Source organism: Leptopilina boulardi, unplaced genomic scaffold, assembly GCF_019393585.1.
Source record: "Leptopilina boulardi isolate dan_hultmark-lab unplaced genomic scaffold, ZJU_Lbou_2.1 LbouV2_266, whole genome shotgun sequence".
In the NCBI taxonomy this organism is placed as follows: domain Eukaryota; kingdom Metazoa; phylum Arthropoda; class Insecta; order Hymenoptera; family Figitidae; genus Leptopilina; species Leptopilina boulardi.
This window is the reverse complement of record NW_026137825.1, coordinates 4,033,911-4,056,378: the sequence shown is the minus strand read 5'-3', so window position 1 is coordinate 4,056,378 and position 22,468 is coordinate 4,033,911. Positions and strand designations below refer to the sequence as shown.

At 21.2% G+C, this 22,468-nt stretch overlaps 4 protein-coding genes across 5 annotated transcripts; 2 read left to right on the top strand and 2 right to left on the bottom strand.

Annotated features, from left to right (window-relative positions):
* Window positions 1-191: 191 nt before the first annotated feature.
* Window positions 192-3,511, bottom strand: LOC127281264 (G protein pathway suppressor 2). Its single transcript, XM_051304885.1, has 8 exons — window positions 3,112-3,511; window positions 2,395-2,611; window positions 1,992-2,157; window positions 1,805-1,901; window positions 1,439-1,492; window positions 1,063-1,167; window positions 654-757; window positions 192-486 (listed from the first exon to the last, which is right to left on the bottom strand). Exons 1-8 carry the CDS (start codon window positions 3,206-3,208, stop codon window positions 307-309), a joined length of 1,020 nt encoding a protein of 339 aa, XP_051160842.1. The 5' UTR covers window positions 3,209-3,511; the 3' UTR covers window positions 192-306.
* A 196-nt stretch (window positions 3,512-3,707) lies between these two features.
* LOC127281368 (CDAN1-interacting nuclease 1) lies at window positions 3,708-6,746 on the bottom strand. Its single transcript, XM_051305053.1, has 5 exons — window positions 6,530-6,746; window positions 6,332-6,436; window positions 5,911-6,041; window positions 5,725-5,804; window positions 3,708-4,468 (listed from the first exon to the last, which is right to left on the bottom strand). The coding sequence occupies exons 1-5, from the start codon at window positions 6,625-6,627 to the stop codon at window positions 4,034-4,036; spliced, it is 849 nt and encodes a 282-aa protein (XP_051161010.1). The 5' UTR covers window positions 6,628-6,746; the 3' UTR covers window positions 3,708-4,033.
* Window positions 6,747-7,213: 467 nt separating this feature from the next.
* Window positions 7,214-13,077, top strand: LOC127281216 (protein O-mannosyl-transferase 2). Its single transcript, XM_051304820.1, has 14 exons — window positions 7,214-7,506; window positions 7,606-7,689; window positions 7,775-7,859; window positions 8,029-8,133; window positions 8,890-8,998; window positions 9,176-9,444; window positions 9,805-9,911; window positions 10,318-10,510; window positions 10,724-10,927; window positions 11,189-11,340; window positions 11,436-11,524; window positions 11,642-11,790; window positions 12,054-12,463; window positions 12,783-13,077. Exons 1-14 carry the CDS (start codon window positions 7,433-7,435, stop codon window positions 12,886-12,888), a joined length of 2,136 nt encoding a protein of 711 aa, XP_051160777.1. The 5' UTR covers window positions 7,214-7,432; the 3' UTR covers window positions 12,889-13,077.
* A 1,414-nt stretch (window positions 13,078-14,491) lies between these two features.
* On the top strand, window positions 14,492-21,905 carry LOC127281323 (transmembrane protein 8B). 2 transcript variants are annotated; one of them, XM_051304980.1, is made up of 8 exons: window positions 14,492-14,641; window positions 14,732-14,855; window positions 15,705-15,932; window positions 16,448-16,725; window positions 16,878-17,106; window positions 17,376-17,791; window positions 18,152-18,440; window positions 20,807-21,905. In XM_051304980.1, the coding sequence occupies exons 3-8, from the start codon at window positions 15,757-15,759 to the stop codon at window positions 21,528-21,530; spliced, it is 2,112 nt and encodes a 703-aa protein (XP_051160937.1). In that variant the 5' UTR covers window positions 14,492-14,641; window positions 14,732-14,855; window positions 15,705-15,756; the 3' UTR covers window positions 21,531-21,905. The 2 variants fall into 2 exon arrangements, with proteins under 2 accessions (XP_051160937.1, XP_051160938.1); XM_051304981.1 differs by having other exon boundaries at window positions 14,732-14,954.
* The last annotated feature ends 563 nt before the right edge of the window (window positions 21,906-22,468 follow it).

Below are 22,468 nucleotides of genomic sequence, written 5' to 3'. Positions count from 1 at the left end.
AGGTGTATTTGTTTTCTTTTAAAATGGAATATTATTTTAGAAAATCCATCGCTTATTGGATCAAAGGACAATAAAAAATTCCACGTCGTTATTTAAATTTCAAAAAAATTTCTAATTTAGAAAATAATTCTAAAGATGTTTCGAATTGTTTGTTTTTTTTTTTTTAAATTTGATTTACGTTATTTTGTTTTTTTAAATTTATTTAATTTTTTTTTTTTGTCGTACAATATAAAACATTACAATTGCTGTGGATTTGTGTTTTTTCATTAAACAATTTTAATTATAAGGAATATATATATTTGTTATTTAAACGTCACGTTGAAGATAACGAGTGCCTGGTTGTGTGTAGAGTAATCTGCTCGGAACATTTGATCCAGAAACACTAACATAAGTTCCAGGAGGTGGTGGAGGCGGTTGATAAGCACTAGGAGGCGGTTGTGGCGCTCTCACCGGATAACCGGAAGTAATTCCACCGGTTTTTGCACCCTAATTAAAAAGAAAAAAAATTCCTATATTTAATTTTTTTATTTCTATTAAATTTTAACCGAATTTTCCTTCTTGCAATTAACATTAAAATCTGATATTTCATTTTACTTTCGTGAAATTGAATATTTTTTTTACAAATAAAGGAATAAATATAGTGAAATAAAAACCTGTGGCGGTTGTTGAATTGGAATCGCTCCACCGTGAACTGTCACGTGACTCGTTGGTCTTGGATAAAATTTGTCCTGCATAATTGACTGCAGTGTGATATATTCTAAAATGTAGGAAAAAAAATTCATTATATTTTTATAATTATTTATTTAAAATTTAATTTTTCTTTTTTAAATTATGTCGAAAGAATTTTCTAGTAAAATTGTAAAAAAAAGGAAAATATTATATAATATTGAATTAGTAAATTTTTGAAAAAAAAAGTATTTAAACTAATTAACAAAATAAGTAAAATAGTAAAGAAAATATTATTATTTTTAACAAATTTATGAAAGAATTAAAAAAAAAAAAACTATTCACAAAACAATAAAATAAAGAAATAAAAATTTATTATTTAATTTTTGAAAATACCAGCTTCTGATTCTCTGGACGGTTGTGAAGTGGGAGCTGAATAACTGAAAACACCTTGGCCACTTGGAGTTGAATAAAAACTCGAAGGTGGATACTGATTATTCTCTGTAATATTTTTAATTGTTTATTTCATTAAATATATATATATTTTTTTTTCAATAATCAAGAAAAAAAAACATTTTTTCCATTTCATATTTATTTAAAACAACAATTTTAGTAAAATATTAAGTACCTTAAATTTTCATTTTGAAAATATTTTTAATTAAAAGCGAAAAAATGCTTTTGTTTTTAAATTAAATTTGTTGTTAATTCGACAAAAAATTACAAATTTGAATTTGTTTTTAAAATTAAATAAAAATGTGATATTTTTTCTTACTATTCCAAAGAACAGCTCGTGAATCACCCGTTCTTCTGGCAGCTTCTTCTGTTTCTAAAAAAAAATTAATATTTCCTATTATTATTGAATAAATATTTTTTTTAAATTTATTATTAATATTCATTGAAATGAAAGTTTTATCAAAATTTCGAAGGTTTTTTTTTTTCTATTTTCACGAATTTTCTAATATTTTTTAGTTTTCAATTTTTAAATTAATAAAAACTAAATTTAAATTATTTAAAAATTAATAAAAACCAAAAAAAGATTTTCCTTCGCTTTAATAAAAAGAAAAAGATTTTAATTAAAAATTGGCTAATATTTGTTAAATAAATAAATAAAAAAAAAAAAAAACAATGCAATTCTCACTTGGCAGAGGATTTTTATAATTTGGAATTGGAGCTGCTGTGTAGACAAATGGTCCATAAGCCTGTGGTGGTGGTGATGGACTTCGTGTTCTTTTCATCTTAAAAAGAAAATAATAATTATAAAATCAATAAAAATATTTTTTTCCCTAAACAAAAAAATACCAAAAATTTTAAAAAAAAAAACTTACAGTCGCTGGTATTTGTGCTGGTAATGTGCTCAATATTTTATAAAGTGGATGACTCGGAACCATTTGTCCCGGAAAAACTGGATCTCTTAGACTTCTACAAACACCTCCACTTCCGGTTCCTGGATCTCGATAACCGCCAGTTATTGGCATAATTTCCGAACAAGCGCTACGAAAATTAATTATTATTATTATTTTACAAAATACAATAATTAAAAGAAAATAATAAATTTCCTTTCTTTTTCTATTTATTTTAAATATTATAATTAGAATTATAGTGAAAATTAAATAATTCATTTTTTGTGTAAAAAAAAAAAATCGAAAATAGTCTTTTTTTCTAATTAAAATATGTAAAATTTAAATATATTTTATATTTATTTAAAAAAAAAAAAAAAATAAGAAATACTTGTTTTCTTTAATAAGTTGCCGCCGTCTATTATCGTCTTCGTTGAGAACTTTTTTCAATTGCAAAAATAATTGATGTTTCTCATCTTTAAGTTGTGACAATTCATTTTCCAATGTTGTAATTTGTTCACGTGTTTCACCAAGTGTCATTACATCTTGTTTTTGTTGACGTTCCCTTTCTTTTCGTTGACGTTCCTCTTCGGCGTCAGCTTCTTGTTCTTTTTTTTTTTTTAACCGAAGGAAAATCATTTTTTTCTCATTATTTATTAATAAAAATTTTGTTTTTTAATTTTAAACAATTTTTTCACAAATTTTGAAAAATTATTTAACAATTAAAAATAAAATCGTAAGACAAAAAATTCACCAGTTTTGATTTTTAACGGAATATAAAAAATATTTTTATAATAATAATAATAATAATAATAATATAGTAATAACAATAGTAATAATTAACATTTTTTTCATTAACGAAAATTCGTCTAAATTCATGTGTTTTGAATTCCAAGGGTTTTTATTATTACAATTTATAAAAAAAAACAATATTTGAGGTTATGTTACCTAAATTATTTCGATTATTTTCTAATTATTCATATATGTGGTGGTTTATAATTTTTATATTTATTAGCTCAAAATTACCAAAAAAAAAAAGAAAAGATTCTAAACTATTTCTATTCAATTTTTCTTTTAAAGAAAATAAAAAAAATTGACATATATCTACCTTGTTTTTTACGCTGTCTTTCACGAAGAATGTGAACTTTTAAAGCCTCTGCCATTTGTTCAGTGCGTTGAGGATTTCCCACAATTACTGCTGGCATTTTATTTATCAATAAAAACTTTTCGATAATGAATAAAAACTAATTTATATATATTTTTTACAATAAAGAAACGTCAAAAACAAATTCACTGTACCGTATGTGCAATTCGCGAGTATAGAAAAAAAAAAACAAGATTCTTATGGAATTAAAATTCCCAAATTTAAACATTCGAGGAATAATAAAATTTACTTTTAATTATTAATTATTGAACGATAATTGTTATTACATATTGAAAATAAAATTATCACGATTTTGACATTTTAATGCAAAACACAAACATTCCGCCATCTTTGATGACCATTGGTATTTCACGCATGCGCAGTAGATAATGGTTATCGGCAGAGGTCATCGAACTTAAAAAATTTCTAAACTAAACATATTCAAAAATTGTCAAAAATTATTTTAATAAATTTTTAATAGAACGTGGAATATTTTTAAATTGGTAAATTTTTCTTAATTCAATATATAAAATTACATATATTTTAAATAATTAACACTGTTTTTTTTTTGTCAAAAATATTTAATTTAAATTTTTATTTTTACACTTATATATATAAAGCAAAATTAAATGACAATCGCTTGTCTAGAAAAAAGAAACGACTTTTCAAATATAAAAATATTATTTATTTATTATTATTTTATAAAACAAAAAAATCGTAACTTTTTTTTTACAAATCTCGAAAATGAATTTTATTTACAAATTTTAGAGGGAAAAAAAATCAATTATCTTTTTACAACATTTTTTTTAAAAAGAAATTAATTGATTTTGTTTCCTAATTATTTCTTTATAATTAATAATTAATTAATATAAAAATTAGAAAAACATTAAAATGCTAAAGGCTGTATTGAATTTGGATTCATGTGGATAATTTCATTGGGAAAATGATCGAGAATAATAAAACGTTTTTCGCTAGGTTGATTTAAATTATCCAAAAAGCCAAACCAATAAATCACTAAACCTTGTCCAAAACGATTCCAATAACTTGAAAATTGTTCCTTAACATTTTTTTTATGCACCTCCTCATTGCCAAATCTTGCCTTTGATTCAATCCAATTAATTACATAACCATTTATTGCTATTGGAATTTCAAGTTTTACATCTGGCGTTTTATCATAGCCCCTTGAGCGTAAATGATTTTCATTACGAAATGAAATATTTTTCTCTTTTAAATAATATTGTAATTTCACTTCATATTCCTCGCCAACTGACAATGCAATTGAATCCGCAACTGGTCCATATTGATCGTCATATAATACACACTAGAAAATAATTTTTTCTTTTGTCATTTTAATTTAATTTCAAAAATTTTTGTAAATTTTTTTTTTTATTAAATCTTTGTTTATTAGAAATTTAGGGTGGCTAGAAAAAATTTTCGAATAAAATTCGAAGGCTTTTTTTACAATTTTTAAAAAAAAAACTTAAAAAGAATTTTAATTGAATAAAATAAAAAATTTCGGGTGAATTTAAATAGATTTACATTTGGATAAATTGAATTTGAAATTAAGATTGATGATTAATAGAAATTAGAATGAATTCTTTAGATCGATTACAATTTTAATTAATAAATATTTCAAACTAATTTAGAATTTAAATAATATTGAAATATAGCAGAAATAATTTTTAAATCGCTGACAAATTTTTTTGATAAATTAAAAATTGGGTCAATTGAATTATTTAAATAGAAAAGTTAATATTAATTCAATATTATTTTTGAAATTTCACATTTGCAAATTAATTGAATCATAAAAACGGTAAATAAATTTGAAAAATTATTACTATAAAAAAAAACAATATTAATTAATTTGAAAATTAATTAATTTTCAGTTTTGTTTTTTTCGTTAAATTGTCCGCGACAACAGTAAAATTTCATCTTGCAAATAGATGAAAAGGTGAATTAAATCAAAATTTGAATATATTTGGTAATTTGAGAATTAAAATTTCAACCAATTTGAAAATCAGATAATTTGAAACAAAGACAACAATTAAAATTTGAAAAATTTAAAATTCGGATAATTTAAAATAAATCAATTATAATGTGAAGAATTTGAAATTCCCCATTATTGAAAAATTATAAATTAATTAATCTTTACATAGATTGTAATTTCATGAATTTTAAGTTTCGATTCATCGAATTTTCCATTTGTTTAAAATTTAAATTAACAAAATTTTGTTTTGATCAATAAAAAATGAGAATTTATTGAAAATTGTAATTAGTTGAAATTAAAATTTAAATTAAATTGAAATTTCGAATCGACTATAATTTTAATTGAATGAAATTTAATAAAATTGAAATTTTTAATTAATTTAAATTTAAATACATTTACATTTGAATAAATTGATATCTAATTATAAATTGAATTAGACAAATATATTCTAATTTTTTTGTAAAATAAAAAATTTCAATTTCATAACTGAAAAATAAAAAAATTGATAAAATAGTTAAAAAAAAAAAAATTTCCAAAAACCAGCTGAAAAATTGTAAAAGAAAATGATTTGAAAATTTTCATATTATTACCGTAAAAATTTCATACGCCAAATCTTTATCTTCAATTAATGTTGAGTCTTTGAGATATTTTCCTATCGCTGGACGTGAATCTGAAAGAAAAATAATTTTTTAAAAGGAAACTTATTAACAATAGTTTTTATTAAATTATTATTTAATTTTAATTAATTTATTAATTATTGCTAATTAATCCTTAACTATTTTCTCCTTTCTCGGTCAAGTAATCCTCTAAAATATGACGCGCCAATAATGCTGGAGGTGCATTAATTTCAAGGGACATTCTTAAAATAATTCCTTCTGGTTTGTTCGATGCTCGAGCCTCTTTATATCTGTGATTTAATTAAAAAAAAAAAAAAACAAATTAATATAAAATAAAAAATTACATTTAAATAATTATTAATAAAATTCTAATAAATGGCGAATTTTTAGTCTCAAAAATTTGCTATTTATAAGAATTTTTTTTTGTTAAATGGGACAAAAAAGAACTTTAATTAATAAATAATTAATAAACAAATATTATTTCTAGTATTTTTTTAAGCTAAAAAAATGATTCGAAAGATAGTTCTATTAAAAAATCGAATAATTTAATAAACTAGAATTAATTTTATCAATAACAAACCTTTCGTAATAATGTTTTTCTCCACCAAAAAGACGATTGTGCATACATTTCATTCTCTGTTGTACTTCAATTGCCAAAATACTAAATAATGCATATTTATTGACACTAAAGAACGTTTAATTAATTAAATTTTTACAATTTTCTCATTATTTGTTATTATACACAATATTATTAAAAAAAAAAAAAAACATTACTTACCTGCTATATTTTTGAACGAGCATTTTTGAACAATCTCTTGTTAATCCTCGAAAATTTCTTATTGTTTTTATAATACTGTCATACTCGTTTTGCTTCATTTTTTTTTCTCTATTTTAACAATTTTACAAACTCTATTCTGAAGAAAACTCTCTTTTTAATCGTGAACGAGACGTTTTTTTAACTATATTTGTTTTATTCTTCCGCATATACAAATTTGACGTTTGTAAAATGTGCTACTTAGGTTAGGTTAGTTTTAAGGTCATAAAAGGGTCATCAGTTTGGTTATCATTTTAAGATAATTTTAAATTTAGTCATATTACAATATTACGAATCAGTCTTATTAAAGAAGAAAAATATTATTAACAATTCATCAAATTACTAAATTTAATTAAATATATATTTTTGTTTATAATAGGTTAAGTGTAGAAAAATCTATTTTAAAATTGAAGTTCGCGCCATAAATATTATGCGCAGTGCGCAATTTTTTGAATTTTTAAAAAAATAAATTAAAATTTTCGAGTATTTTTAAATGTAGAGAACAATAAATTATTGAATAAAACAAAAGAAACGAATTTTTAAAAATATAATATTATTCTACACAAAAACAGTTTTTTTTTTGGAAATTTTGTATTATAGATTTCGTATGGAGGTTATGTTATTGTTGTAAGACAGGTTAGTTTTTATCTCTTAAAATTTCGACATCTTTCAGGAATTTAATTTACAGTTATGTTTGACGTTAACATTTTATTAAGTTATTTTCTTAAATTTTATTCCCTATTTTTTTATAGTATAGTATTAAATGTAAAATGACAGTTTACTCAAAAATTATAAGAAATTAATAATAAATAATATATAGAGAAAATTGTGTATAAGTACGCGTATAAAAATAAAAAGTCTAGTAAAATGACAGTTAAACATGTCAAAAAAGAAGATTCAATAAAACAGAATGTTAAAGAAACGACGACAACAACAGATTTGTAAGTATTACTTTTTTTTGAAAGAGAATTTATTAATTTTTATTTAGAGAAAGATTTCAATAAAGAAACAATAAATAAACAAAAATGAATATTTCATAGGCAATGGTGGCTTATTTTTATTATTATTGTTATCTTAACTGCCGGTACCAGATTTTATAAGGTCACCGAACCACATCACGTGTGGTAAGTTTTTTTTTTTGTTAATTTAAAATATTTTTCTAAATACGTATTAAATTTGAAGAAAATTTTAAAAATTAAATATTTCCAGTTGGGATGAAACGCATTTTGGAAAAATGGGAAGTTGGTATATTAATAGAACATTTTTCTTTGACGTTCATCCTCCACTTGGAAAGGTAATGTAATTTTTATTTTATCAATAAAAAAAATTTAATTTCTTTATTTTTTATTTTTTTCATTTTACTTTTTGTAATATTTAGAAAAAAAAGGGTTTCTATTTTTAAAAATTTTACTTTTTGAACTACATTTATTTATTTAGAAAATATTTTTTTTTTTTTCTAAAAGATGTTAATAGCACTTTCTGGTTATTTAACTGGATACGATGGAAAATTTCCATTTGAAAAACCTGGAGATAAATATGAAAATGTCAATTATGTGGGAATGCGTGTGGTAAGTTTCTCTTTTTATTTTTCATTTAGAATTTTTTTTTTTTTTCAAATTTTGTAAAATTCCAGTTAATAAAATTTAATTATTTAGAAAGGCAAAATTAGATTTTAAATAAATTTTACAATAGTTTTTCGGTATTTAATTTTATTTATGGCCGAAATGTAATAAGCAAATTTATGACCGAAAAATTATTATCTTTATTTAATTAATCAATTAACGGCTACAATTCAATAGAATAATATAATTTTTGGAATTCAATTATAAAAGTATAATTTTATTTTTCGCATTCAATTATAAAGAGAATTTTTAATTAAAATTTTTCAATTATTATTTAATTGTCAAATTATTTATTTAAATTTAAATTTGTAATTTTTAGAATTCAATTATAAAAAGTATAATTTTAGTTTCAAAATTTTAATTATTATTTAATTATTTATTAATTAAGCTTCAGCCTTTCGGCCCAGAAGTGGACTTGGTTTAATACAAAATTAAAAATAATTATTATTTAATTATCAAATTATTTATTTAAATTTAAAGAATTCAATATAAAAGAATAATTTAATTTTTGGAGTTCCATTATAAAATTATAATTTTAGTTTTCAAATTCAATTATTAAAGTATAATTTAAATTTTCTAATTAAATTATGATCGAATTTCCCTTAAAATAAATTTAAATAGTAAAATAAAAATTTATACTTAAAAAAAAAAATTGACAAATTTTTGAACGCTTTTCATATATATTTTTCGTTTTTTATTTAGTTTTGTACATTTTTGGGAGCAACAATTGTTCCTCTTGCCTTTCTCACTGTTTGGGATTTAACAAAATCCCTGAGAGCTGCCACAATATCGGGTCTTCTTATTTTATTTGGTAACTAGAAATTTCTTTAATTCACTTTTTCCTTTTTTCTTTTGATCTGAAGAAATAATTTTTAGCATGAATTGAAATTATTATTTTATTTTCTTTAAAAATACATAATATTTCAAATTTATGTTAAATTTTGAAAAAAACTGTTTTTTTTTGCAATTAAAAATTTCTTTTTTTTAGATATTGGACTTTTAACACTAAATCAATATATTCTTTTGGATCCAATTCTCTTATGTTTTATGATGTGTTCAACGTGGGGAATGTCTCGCGTTAGTTCTTATAAGGATAGTCCTTTTACAATTACTTGGTGGGGTTGGATGATATTTACTGGAATTTCTCTTGCATGTACAATAAGTGTGAAATTTGTTGGATTATTTGTTGTTCTTCTTGTTGGACTTTATACTGTTTTTGAACTTTGGAGGGAGCTTGGAAATTTGAAAATGCCAATTGTGAGTATATTTTTTTTCTTTTTTATTTTTGTCTATATTTCTTCAGTTTATGTAATTTTCTCATTTTTATTTATTTATTAATAATTATTATTAATATTTATTATTAATATTTATTATTAATATTTATTATTAATAACTATTATTAATAATTATTATTAATATTTATTATTATTATTTATTATTATTATTTATTTTCTAAATGAAAAATAAAAATTATTATTTTCTTTTTTTCTTTTTTATTGTTGTAAATTATATTAAATTTTGTAAATAAAATTTAAAAATTATATTTTTAATTTTTCGACAAAAAAAATTCACTTTGCTCTAAAAAAAGAAAAAAAAATTATTTATTTCTTTTCACAGTCGAACGTTGGAAAACATTTGTTGGCAAGGTGCATGTGTTTAATTGTTCTACCAATTTTACTTTACATCACGTTCTTTTACATACATTTGACAGTTCTAAATAAAAGGTAAAATATTTTTTTTATCATAATTATTCTGTTATTAATATTATTTTATTAGATTTACAAATTTATTTTCTCAATTTTCTCAAATTACAAAGTTTTACAATTTTTTCCCCCACAAACTTAAAAAAAAAACTAACATTGAATATACAAACTTAAAATACAAAATATAAAATTACAAAAACAAATTATTATTAGTATTATTATTATATTATTTTTTATAATTATTATTATATTATTTTTATTATTTTTATTCGTAATATTTTTATTGAATATTTCAATTTTTTCCATATTTTAATTCTAATAAAAGAGAATTTAAATAATTTACATATTTAAAATTTAAAAAGAAAAATCCCCCCTCCATTTTATATGAGTATAATTAAACGAGAAGAAAAACAAAAATTAATTCCAGCGGAAGTGGAGATGGATTTTACAGTTCGGAATTTCAATCACTTCTCAAAGGAAATTCTCTTCATAATGCAACAATGCCAAGACAATTGGCTTATGGTGCGACAATAACATTAAAAAATCATAGAACCGGTGGCGGTTATTTGCATTCACATTGGCATATTTATCCAGAAGGAATTGGCGCTCGACAACAGCAGGTTTTTTTATTTTTCATTATTAAAAAATTAGAAAATAAAATTTAAAAAAAGAAAACAAAAGAAAAAACATTTTTTTTCAAACATTTAGTAAAAAATTAATAATTACAAAAAAATGGGATTTGAAATTAAAAAATATTAATCGAAATTTAAAAAAAGTGATATTTTGATTTTCTACATTGAATTTATGTTTTATTCATTAAAAAAAAATTGTAGATTACTACCTATTCGCACAAGGATGATAATAATTTATGGCTAGTGAAAAAATATGACACTGAGGAAATATCTGATAAGCCAATTTTGGTAAAACACGGCGATTTAATTCGTTTGGAACATGTGGTTACAAGACGAAATTTACATTCTCATTCAGAAATTGCTCCCGTTTCGAAAAGACACTATCAAGTCACTGGCTACGGAGAGGTAAATAAAAAATTATTTTTTACTATCATAGTATTTTTTTCGATCGCATAATTATCAGATAAAAATAATTAGTTACAATCTTCATTTTAAATAATTCTATTATTTTTTTAAACTAATTTTTATTTTTCAAATTGATATTTATCAAAATTTATTTTAAAACGAATTTGTTGGGTAATTTTTATTTGATAGAATTTTTTTTACAAGAACTTTTTATTTTAAAAAAATTCTAATTTAATCGAATTAATTTTTCTTTTTTTACAGAATGGAACTGGAGACGCAAATGACGTGTGGAAAGTGTTAATAATTCATGGAAAAGATGGAGACATTGTTGAAACAGTGACGAGTAAATTGAAATTTGTTCATTATTTACAAAATTGTGCCTTGACCTGCAGCGGTAAAACTTTGCCAAAATGGTAAATAAATTTTTAAAATTACTTTTTTTTTTTTTTTTTGAAATGTAGATAAACGATTTTCGAAAGTATTCTATTTTTTTATTTTTTACTTTCAGGGCATTTAGTCAACAAGAAGTTTCCTGTAATCCAAATATGAGAGACAAAAATGCTCTCTGGAATATTGAGGATAATAATTTTGCAAAATGTGAGAATTTTCTAAATTGTAAAAAGAAATTGAATTTGAAACAAAGTATTTCCAAAAAAAAAGGAAGAAGAAGGTTTATAGTAGAATTTTAAATAAGTAATTTTCTTTTTATTTCAGTGCCAAATGTGAGTTTTCAATTATATGCGCCTGGATTTTTTAAAAGATTTCTCGAATCTCACGCCGTTATGTTGCAAGGAAATTCTGATTTAAAAGTCAAAGAGGGAGAAATTTCTTCTAAACCCTGGCATTGGCCGATTAATTATCGGGTAATTAAATAACAAAACAAAAAATTATTCTTTTAAAGAATATATAAAAAATCAGACTCGAAAATTTAATTTAAAAAAACGAAAAATAATTTTTTTTGCAATTAAAAGGCATTTCAATGGCTAATTAATAAAAAAAAATTGCAAAAATAAAAAATTATTCCACAAATGTTAATTAAAAATTAGTAAATTAAAAATTATTTAACTAATAATGAAAAAAAAAAATTGCAAAAATAAAAATTTTTTCAATATTTTTCCTTATTTAGGGACAATTTTTCTCCGGCAATGAACAACGAATTTATTTATTGGGCAATCCATTAATTTGGTGGGGAAATTTAGTGTTTTTAGTGGTGTATATTATTTTTTATATTCACGCTGCCGTAAGGGAGAAACGTGGAATTAAAGAAACTTTGGAATCATTGAAACAACGTGAAAAAATTATGAACGCTGGCATTTGGCTTTTTATTGGTTGGATTTTACATTATGCGCCATTTTGGACAATGACAAGAATATTGTATTTTCATCATTATTTCCCGGCATTAATATTTAATTCAATGCTCACGGCCGTTACACTTGATCATATTGCCGAGAGTATTTTAATTTATCTTCCAAATCGAATTGGCGATACGATTTATCATGTTCTTGCCGCTATTTTTATATCCACTGTTTCATACAGGTATTTATTTTATATTTTATATTTTACATTTTTATTTATAATTTATAGTTAAATTTTATATTTATTTATTATTTATTATTTAGAAAAAAAATGGTAAATTTCAAAAATTCTAGAATTCTAAATAAAATGGAAAAAAAATTTTTCTTTACAATGGGACCAAATTTAAAAATTTTTTCTCAAAATAATTTGAATTGAAATATTATTATTGAAAATATAATATATTTAAAAAAAAATTGTTTGTTAATAGTTTATTTTAAAAATAAATTGTTTGTCAAATTTTTTTTTTACTGAATTAACGAATTAATTTGTAAAATTTCAGTTTCTATTTATTTTCGCCATTAGCTTATGGAATGGAGGGACCATCAGCTGTTGATACAAAAAGTTCAATGCATTCATTACGATGGATGGACACTTGGGAATTTTAATGTGACAAAAAAAAATTATTTATTAATTATTATTATTATTATTATTAAGAATCGACAGTCTGATAACGTATGTACTATTTAAATTTGTTTATTATTTTATTTTATTCTTCAAAAGGGTATTTTTTTTGATATATATATTTAGATATATAGAACAAATTTTTTACTTTTTTAAATTGTTTTATATTTTGTATATTACAATATTATATTTTTATTGAATTTTTTTTTTTATTTACTTTTTTTTCTTAATTTTTTATTTTATGTAATTTACGTGTTTAACACGTAGTTTATGTATTATTGATGTTTTACATTTTTAGTGTTTCAAAACACTGATAAAAGTTGTACAATATTTTTTTTAATGTACTTTTACAATTTATAGATTTAAAATTTTATATACATTTTTCGTCATTTATATATTTTGTATTCTAAATAGTATTTTCTATTTTCTTTGGATATTTTAGATATTTTGTATTTTAAATAGAATTTTCTTTTTTTTTTAGATATTTTAAATTTTTCGTATTTTACAATAATTTTTTCTTATTTTTTTTTATAGATATTTCAAATTTTTTTGTATTTTAAATAGAATTTTCTATTTTTTAGAATATTTTAAATTTTTCGTATTTTACAATAATTTTTTCTTATTTTTTTTATAGATATTTCAAATTTTTTGTATTTTAAATAGAATTTTCTATTTTTTAGATATTTTGAATTTTTCGTATTTTACAATAATTTTATCTAATTTTTTTTTAGGTATTTTAGATTTTTTTTTGTATTTTTAATAGTATTTTCTATTTTTTCTTTTGATTTTTTGTATTTTAAATAGTATTTTCTATTTTTTGTATTTTTCAATCATTTTTTCTACTTTTTTTTTTAGATATTTTACATTTTTCAATAATTTTTTTTCTATTGTTTTTAGATATTTTTACTATTTTTTTTATATTTTATTGGTAATTTTGGTTTTTCTTGCTTTTTTTCTTTTTCTTTCTTTTCTTTCTTTTTTTTTTTCTTTTTTTTCGAAAATGACTCTTTTGTACAATATGAAATTCAATAATTTTTGTCCAGTGATGAATATAATACTCTACATGAATTTCTAGTTTTATAGAAATAAAATACAACTATTTTTGTTATGAAAGTAATAAAAGTAATTTTCAATAATAAAATTTCATTTTATTATAATTAAAATTATAAATAACCTATTTACAGGATTCTCTTATTATTATATCGAATTTTGATAATTTTTTTCCATAATTCCATTTTTTACAATAATTAAAATAACAGTTAGTTAGGATTTAGTTTCAATTTCAAAAAAATTAAAACTCCAATCAAATTATTAAATTATCAAAAATATTGGAAAAAAACTGTTGAGAGTAAATTTTTCCAATTAAATTAAAAATTAAATTATTTCTTTTTTTTTTGCAATTGTCTTGCAAGAAAATATTTTACAGTCACAAAAGTATGATTTTAGAAAAATGAAAAAATCACATAATCAATTATTTTCTATAATCAAAAGAAACATTGTTTTGATTTATAATAAAAATAATTTTCGAAATTATTCCGTACGTAATGAGTGCGGACGCAATAAATTGAATAGAGACCACGAGAGATAGAGAGAAAGAGAGAGAGAGATTATTTCGTCAAGAGATTGAAATATCCGGTCGTCGAAAAATAAGGGACGAGAGACGGACAGACGAACGACTCATCATCGAGTTGAATCGATAAAAAGTTTGTCAAATTTAAATAATACGATAATGTGAAGGTAAAAAAAAAAATTTTTTTTCCTCAATAAACTATTAAATAACGTTTATTAATTATAATTTAATTTAATTATTATTATTATTTGTGATAGTCGCTGCAGTAGGAAGGTTTGTTATCTTATCCACAGAGAGCCGCTACGATAGGACATTGTAGAAAAGAGAGAGAGACGATCAATAAAATATCAGTTTGTTGGCTATTCCACTGACAGACACGTGGTACGTAGACTATATTTTTTCCCCATATATGTATATTTATATACATATATATATTATTCACTTCTTTCTTACTGACACTGAACTCATGACTTTGAAATCGTAAGTACATTCTCACAAAATTGATTTCCATGACTTTTTTTTATATTCTAATTTCTAATCATTTAAATTGTTTTCCTTTTTAAAATGACGTTTATTTATATCTACATTACATTACAGGAAATGTGTAATTACACTGTAATTATTCTATATCCGCAATTTTACAATAACAGAAAATTTATTTATTTTTTCATTTATTTGTCAATTCAACAAATTCCTTTATTTAGGAAAACAAAATTAAAACAAAAAAAAATTTTTTTTTAAACTCCAAAATTTTTTAAAATTTTATTTATTTTATTTCGTTAATAAGTTAATTAAATGTTTATTTATTTTATTAATACAAAATTTTTATAAGTTTCTAAATAATAGAAATAATAATAATAATGTAAGTTTCCATTTTTTAATTATAAATGTTATTTTAATATTTAAATATTTTTTTCATGTAGGTGATTTTTTTCCGTACCCTCTAAAAATTTTTTTAATCTAATATTTTTCGTTTTTTAAACAAAAAAAAAAAAAAATAGAATTGAAAAAAAAATTTAGTGGGTTCGAAACATAAAAATCACACAGTATTATTTAATTATTAATTATTAAAAATTATTATTTATTATTAACCTGAGTATTATTTCATAAAAATATTAATTGAAAAAAAATTAATAAGAAATAGAAAATAAAATTTAATAAACTAATAAAATAGCAAAAATATTAATAAAAAAAAAAAGTAAATAAAATGTTTTTTTGTTTATTTTGCAGATTGAGGAATTAAAGAGCCTGTTATGTGGCTCCAGTCGAAGGCAATTTTAATATGCAGAAAGAAGAGATAGCATTTTTATTATGTGGCTTAATTCAATTGGGTTTTTGTGGAAAAACAACAAGAATCGCTCAAAGACCAACAAATATTCTTCTTGATTTCAATGCATATCGACATATTTCGATTCTTCATTTTGTTGTACCCGAAAATTCAGCATCGGCAAATTTTAAGTAAGATTTTTGCAAATATTTATGAATTCTTTTTTTTTTTTTATTCTATAAAAATTATAATCGAGAGAAATATTTTACCATATAATTTATAAATTGTAAAAAGAATAATTTCAATAATACAATTATAGTTATAAAAAATACAACAATTTTTTAATTATAATTGATAAATTTTATCTAATTATAATTAACCTAGTTATAATTATATTTATAATTTTTTAATACAATTTGTATTTAATTTATAATAAGTACCATTGTACGAAAGGGCATGACCCATTAATTTACTAAATAAATAATTAATAAATAATTAACAAATAATTAAAGTTTAATTTAATTTTTAATGAGGAAAATAATAATTTGTTTGTTAAAATATTTGCTCTAGATTAGATTAGATTTGTTTCTTCATTGTACACCATTTACGAAATATTTATTTTATTTTTATTTTATTATTTTTTTTTTTTACTTTTGCAAATAAAAAAAGCAAAAAATGTTTTTTCATCCTCATAAATAATTTTTAGATTTGTGGCAAAGGAGGAAAAATTAAGTGGAATTGGAAGTTGTTCACCGCGAGATGTTTCTGTATTTTTAAAATATGGCAGCATTCCTTTTGTTCAACCGGACGGCGCTAAAATAAAAGCGAAAATTTTAAAAGAAAGAAGACATCATTACAGTTTAAAAATTCTCAGCAATGGCGATGAACATCTTAAAAGAATTGACGCACCTCCACCTGGTGATTGGTACGCAATTGCTTTTCGCTCCTGGTCAGATCCGGATAATGGAAAAATTACTCAAGCGGGTGAGTATTTTTTTTAATTTTCAAAAAAAAAATTCCTATAGAAAATTTTATTCAATTTTTATATTTGTAGTTTTTTTCTATTTTTCAAAATTTTAAATTTGTTTTAAAAATTAAAAATATTTTTTTTCGATAATTGCGTTTTTTTTTTTAAGGAATCGGTGTTTTCTGTGACACGACTCTCGATGCCGATTTATCTATCGAAATTCCCGATAAATTATTAATGTTGCTTGATGAAAAAAATGATATTTCAATTCAATTAACAAAGAAAAATGATTCGGCAATTATTCAGTTTCCCAGTTTTCAAGAATCCGAACCAATGTTTCTTAATTTCACCTCGTCCTGTGGAAATGATTGTCTTCTTATTGCTCAAATAACTGCCAGGTATAGTATTTTTTTTTCCCTTTAATTCTTTTTTTTTCAAAATATAAAAATTAAAAATACTATTTTTATTATTTATCATTCATAGTTTATATAATTTTAGTTTAAAATTTTCCTTTTTATATATTTCCTTTTTTGTTTAAAATTTTAATTTTTACTATTCTTCCTAATTATTAAATTAATTTTGATTTATAAATTTCAATTTTCTCTAATTTATAAAACAATTATAAATAAATGGTTTTAAAAAAAAAAAAAAAAAAAATTTTCAACAGAAAACAATTGGCAAGTATTGCAACGAATAATTCTGCAACAAGTTTAAAATTTCATGCGTACGATAAAAATCTTCATTATGCGACATTTCGTTTATTCAGTGGAAATTTGACAAATATTACAATGAATTTGTCAGAAGACGATGTGTCGTTGAAAAATATAAGTTATGTGAAATTAGTGAGAAAATCGTTACCCGATTTTTTTCTCTTCGATTATGAGCATTTGAACGATGACGATAGTAATAATAATAATAATAAGGCAACGCCTCTTAATTTAACATCAGGAATATTGTCGATTTTTAAATTTCACATTGATCCAATTTATGATATTGGTGGAACACTGACAATTGGCCTTAAAGTCACTGATAGCGAAGCAAAAAAGAAAAAAAATATCCTTCTCATTGGCTGCGTTTCTTTAGGTATTTTTAAAAAATTTTTATTTAAAATTTTACTTGAATATAATTAAAAATTATAATCTAATTTAAATCTAATTATTATAAATTATAATTATCTAATTTAAATCTAATTTTATAATTCCAAAAATAGACTTCATTTTTTTTTTAATTTTACTTGAATATAATTAAAAATTCTAATTCCAAATCTAATCTTATAATTCTAAAAATAGACCGCCAATTTAAATATTTTTTGATTGATCCAAATTATAAATTTTTTTTCAGTTTTTGAATATTTTTAAAACAAAAACCTTCTTTGAATTAAAAGAAAAATTAAATTTGTTTTTTTCTTGTTTTTTGATTTTTTTTTTTTTTTAATATATACAGGTTACTATTCGGACATCACTTCGGGTGCAAGTTGCGTGAGAGAAGAAAAATCGACGCCTCCTGATATTGTTGGAAATGAAACTAGTCCATCCTTTATTCATGTGCCTTATCCCGAGCCAGGAATTTGGTACTTGACTGTGAAAGCATTTAAATCGAATGAAAATTGTCATTGTGCCAAAAATTGCACTGAATTTGCATGCGACGAATGCAATTGTATTGGAGAAATCGATTTACGAATTGAAAGCAGTATTTCATCATCGTCCTGCGTCGAAGGATCATGTAATGACAGGTTTGTATTTTTTTAAAAAAAAATATTTATAGCAAGCCTCGAATTATCCGATGTTTTTGAATTTTTTTTTTCGATATTTTCCGATTTTTTTGGATTTATTTTAATAAAATGCGACACTTTATCGATTGGTTTTTTTTTTTACATTTTTTACAAAAATTTTTCAAGAAAATACGTATTTTTTTTGGTATACAATGCAGATCTACTTAGGATCGTCTTTATTTCAATTATTTAACAAATTTTTAACTAAAATTCTTTACTAAATGAATTATTTTCTATAATTTTAATGAAATTCTTTACGAATTCAATTATTTTCAACTCTATTTTTCAATTTAAAAATTTTATGAAAATTCAGTAATTGTTTAAAATTAAAAAAAAAAATCAGAAAATAAAATTATCCGAAAATTTCAATTCAAAATCACTTGAATTTCAATTATTTTCAAACATTTCAATTTAAAACCTTTTAAAATTTAATTATTTTTAAAAATTTTTCATCTAAAATTTTTTGAAATTCAATTTTTATTTGTAATTTCTAATAAATTTTTCAATTTATTGAATAATATTTTAGAATATTTTGAGAATATTTTTAAAAAAATTTTAAATCTAAAAAGTTATTCAATTATTTCTAAAATTTTCAATTTTAAATCATCTAAAATTTAATTATTTCTAAAAAAATTTCCATCTAAAACTTTCTAAAATTTAATGATTTCAACTATAATTTCCAAAATTCAATTATTTTTAATGATTTTTATAATATTCTTCAAAAATTCAAATATTTGAAGCATTTTTCAATTGAAAACTTCTGAAATACAATTATTGTCTAAAATTTAACATTGTTTCCAAAAAAAAAACTAAAATGGAATTTTCAGAAATTTAAAAAAAAATATAGTTTAGTTTAAATTTTTATAAAATTTATTTATTTACTTTAAAAAATCTGAATTGTAAATTTTCGAAAATTCAATTTTTTTAAAAAAAAATGGTTATCTAAAATTATTATTTGATAAATTATTTTGTAAAATCTTAATTATTGTCTGAAATTTAACAAAATCTTATGAAATTCAATTATTTCGAATAATTTTAATATTTCTTTAAAAATTCAATTATTTAAAAAAGTTTCAAATAAAAACATTAAAATTAAATTATTGTCAGAAATTAAAAAAAAACTAGGTACAGCAATTTAAATTAGCAGAAAATTTATTTCAAAATTAAAATCTTTTGCATTTCAATTATTTAAAAAAAAAAAAAAAAATGATTTTAAAATTCTGTAAATCTTAATTATTATCTGAAATATTTTTGATCATTAAAAGTAAAACACTATGCCGAAATTTTTAATTCGAATAATTTGCTTAAATTGGGGTTTTGAAAAAATTTTAAAAATGGAACTTTAAGAATTTTAAACAATAAAAAAAAAAATTCGCTACCTAAAAAATTTGTTACATAAAAATTCGTTTGAAAAAGAAATTTAGTCAAATATTAATTGAAAAAATGGAAATTCATCTAAAAAAAATAATTATATCTAATTAAATTTTTTAAAATAATAATGATTTTTTATGGAAAATTTTTTGTTATTAAATGATAAAAATTAACGTTTACTTCGAGTTGGGAATATAAAAACGAAACTTAATTTCTTTTTACGTTTTCATAGCATCGCTGTCTTTTTACAGGAATCTATAATTTTATTAAAATAAAAATTATTAAAGAAAATATTTTAATAATTAACCAAAAAAAAAAAAATTATATAATTAACAAAAGAATTTTAATTTTTTATTTTATCTGTAATTAATTTTTATATTTTTTGTAGTTTTACGATTTTTTGTTAATTAGAATTTTTTAAATATTTTTTAATTTTAAAACTTATTTCGTTGTTCAATTTTTTATTTTTATTCTAATTTAGAATATTTAGAAAAATTCTCATTCAACAGAATTTTAAATAAATAAAATTCTCTACCTAAAAAATTTGTTACGTGAAAATTCGTTTGAAAAAGAAATTCAGTCAAATGTTAATTTAAAAAATGAAAATTCGTCTTAAACAAATCTTATTCAACAGAATTTTAAATAAAAAAAATTCACTACCTAAAAAATACTTTACGTAAAAATTCGTTTTGAAAAGAAATTCAGTTAAATGTTACTTTAAATAATGAAAATTTGTTTAAAAATAATAATTATATTATATTTAATAAAATTCATTTAAAATAAATATTTTTTTTAATTAAATTTATTTTTATGAAAAATTTCTGCCCCATAAAACTGTCTCGATTATTTTTCGCCAGATTTTCGCTCAAATTAATAAAAAAAATATTAATTTTTCATTTTTTTTTTCAACTATCAAAAAAGAAAAATCGGCAATTAATTTTTTTTTGCAATTTCAGAGGAAGATGCGTTCAATACATGAGCGGTGGATTTGTCTTCTCAGCATGTCATTGCTTCGCTGGTTATCGTGGATTCGATTGCGATGATGACACCTATGTCCTCGACAACAATGGAATTCTATTGCGAGTATTAACATTGACATTAAGTAATTTAGCATTTTTAGGTTCAATTTATATTGCAATACGTCGACAATATTACACCGAGGCAATTGTCTATAGTGGTGTATTAATTTTCTCAAGTTTCTATCATGCATGCGAAGCTGGTGAAAATCTTTATACATTTTGTTTAATGCGTTTAAGTGTATTGCAATTTTGTGATTTTTTCAATGCCCTACTATCAATATGGGTGACATTAATTGCAATGGCATCGTTTGGTCAACGTTTAACAAATTTTTTTCAAATGACAGGCGCAATTGTTCTTGCAATTTGCGCTGAACTTGATCGCACAGCATTGTGGGTTTTTTTATTACCCACAATAACTGGTTGTACACTTGTTATTATTTCATGGTTAAAAAAATGTCGTTCAAGAAAAACATTTAAATATCCAGCGCGACCCTATGGGACAATTCATTTGGGAATTGGTCTTGCATTAGTGATATTGGGTCTTGTTTGTTATGCATTTTTACAAACGCGTAAAAATTATTTTATTGTCCATAGCTTTTGGCACATTTGTGTCGCTGTTGGTGTTATGCTATTACTGCCAAAGAGAAAGTATATGCAATAGAAAAAAAAAAAAAATTAAAAGAGTATATAAAAAATATTGAGAATATATTATATATATTGAGAAGTTTTAAATTCAGGGTTGCCACGAAAGACTGATTTTAAAATTCAATGACTTTTCCAGACCATTTTTTTTAAATTCCAATATAAATTGATTTTGATGAATTTTTAACCAATTACGCCAAAAAATACAATTTAATGAATTAATTAATTTCATATAAATTAATAAAATATTCTGTAAACTAATTTTTTGTAAGAAAACGCAAAAATGAAATCATTCAAATTAAAAATGATTTTTTTCCATGTTTCGATGATCGAGTTTCTATTTAACTAGATTTTATAAAGTAAAATTCATAATGAATGGAATTTTCCTACCAAAGAATTTTTGTTAAATTGATTTTTTATTTAATGAAATTTCTATTTTTTATATATCTATTTTAATTATTTTTAATTATTTTTATAATATTCTATGAAAATTCAATTATTTGAAACGTATTTCAATCAAAAATTTCTGAAATTCAATTTTTGTCTTTAATTTCTAATACATTTTTCAATTTATTGAATAATAAATTAGAATATTTTGCAGAATTTTCAATTCTGTTAAAATTAAATCTAAAATTTTGAAACTTTTTGAAAATTTAAAATTCTTAATTATAAATTTTCTGAAATTCAATTATTTTTAATAATTTTTTATATTATTCTTCGAAAATTCAATTATATGAAAATATTTTTCAATTAAAATCTTTAAAGATTCAATTTTTGTCTGTAATTTCTAATAAATTCTTTAGCAATCAAAATTTTTCAACAAAATACATTTTTTTTTTTTGGTATGCAATAAAGATCTTTTTCCGATCCTTTTTATTTCAATTATTTCAATTATTTCATTTTTAAGTAAAATTATTCTTTTCTAAATTAATTATTTTCAATAATTTTAATTAAATT

What these genes read in the sequence shown, in the direction of transcription:
- LOC127281264 (XM_051304885.1), bottom strand. Translation starts at nt 3,208, where the DNA reads ATGCCAGCAGTAATTGTGGGAAATCCTCAACGCACTGAACAAATGGCA. An exon ending in TTATAAAAATCCTCTGCCAA is followed by an intron (nt 1,493 to 1,804) that starts GTGAGAATTGCA and finishes ATTTTTTTTTAG; the next exon opens with AAACAGAAGAAGCTGCCAGA. An exon ending in ACGAGCTGTTCTTTGGAATA is followed by an intron (nt 1,168 to 1,438) that starts GTAAGAAAAAAT and finishes AAAATATTACAG; the next exon opens with AGAATAATCAGTATCCACCT.
- LOC127281323 (XM_051304980.1), top strand. Translation starts at nt 15,757, where the DNA reads ATGCAGAAAGAAGAGATAGCATTTTTATTATGTGGCTTAATTCAATTG. An exon ending in TGGAAAAATTACTCAAGCGG is followed by an intron (nt 16,726 to 16,877) that starts GTGAGTATTTTT and finishes TTTTTTTTTAAG; the next exon opens with GAATCGGTGTTTTCTGTGAC. An exon ending in ATTGCTCAAATAACTGCCAG is followed by an intron (nt 17,107 to 17,375) that starts GTATAGTATTTT and finishes AATTTTCAACAG; the next exon opens with AAAACAATTGGCAAGTATTG.
- LOC127281368 (XM_051305053.1), bottom strand. Translation starts at nt 6,627, where the DNA reads ATGAAGCAAAACGAGTATGACAGTATTATAAAAACAATAAGAAATTTT. An exon ending in GAAAAACATTATTACGAAAG is followed by an intron (nt 6,042 to 6,331) that starts GTTTGTTATTGA and finishes ATTAAATCACAG; the next exon opens with ATATAAAGAGGCTCGAGCAT. An exon ending in GACCGAGAAAGGAGAAAATA is followed by an intron (nt 5,805 to 5,910) that starts GTTAAGGATTAA and finishes TTTTTCTTTCAG; the next exon opens with ATTCACGTCCAGCGATAGGA.
- LOC127281216 (XM_051304820.1), top strand. Translation starts at nt 7,433, where the DNA reads ATGACAGTTAAACATGTCAAAAAAGAAGATTCAATAAAACAGAATGTT. An exon ending in GGGTCTTCTTATTTTATTTG is followed by an intron (nt 8,999 to 9,175) that starts GTAACTAGAAAT and finishes TCTTTTTTTTAG; the next exon opens with ATATTGGACTTTTAACACTA. An exon ending in ATATCCACTGTTTCATACAG is followed by an intron (nt 12,464 to 12,782) that starts GTATTTATTTTA and finishes GTAAAATTTCAG; the next exon opens with TTTCTATTTATTTTCGCCAT.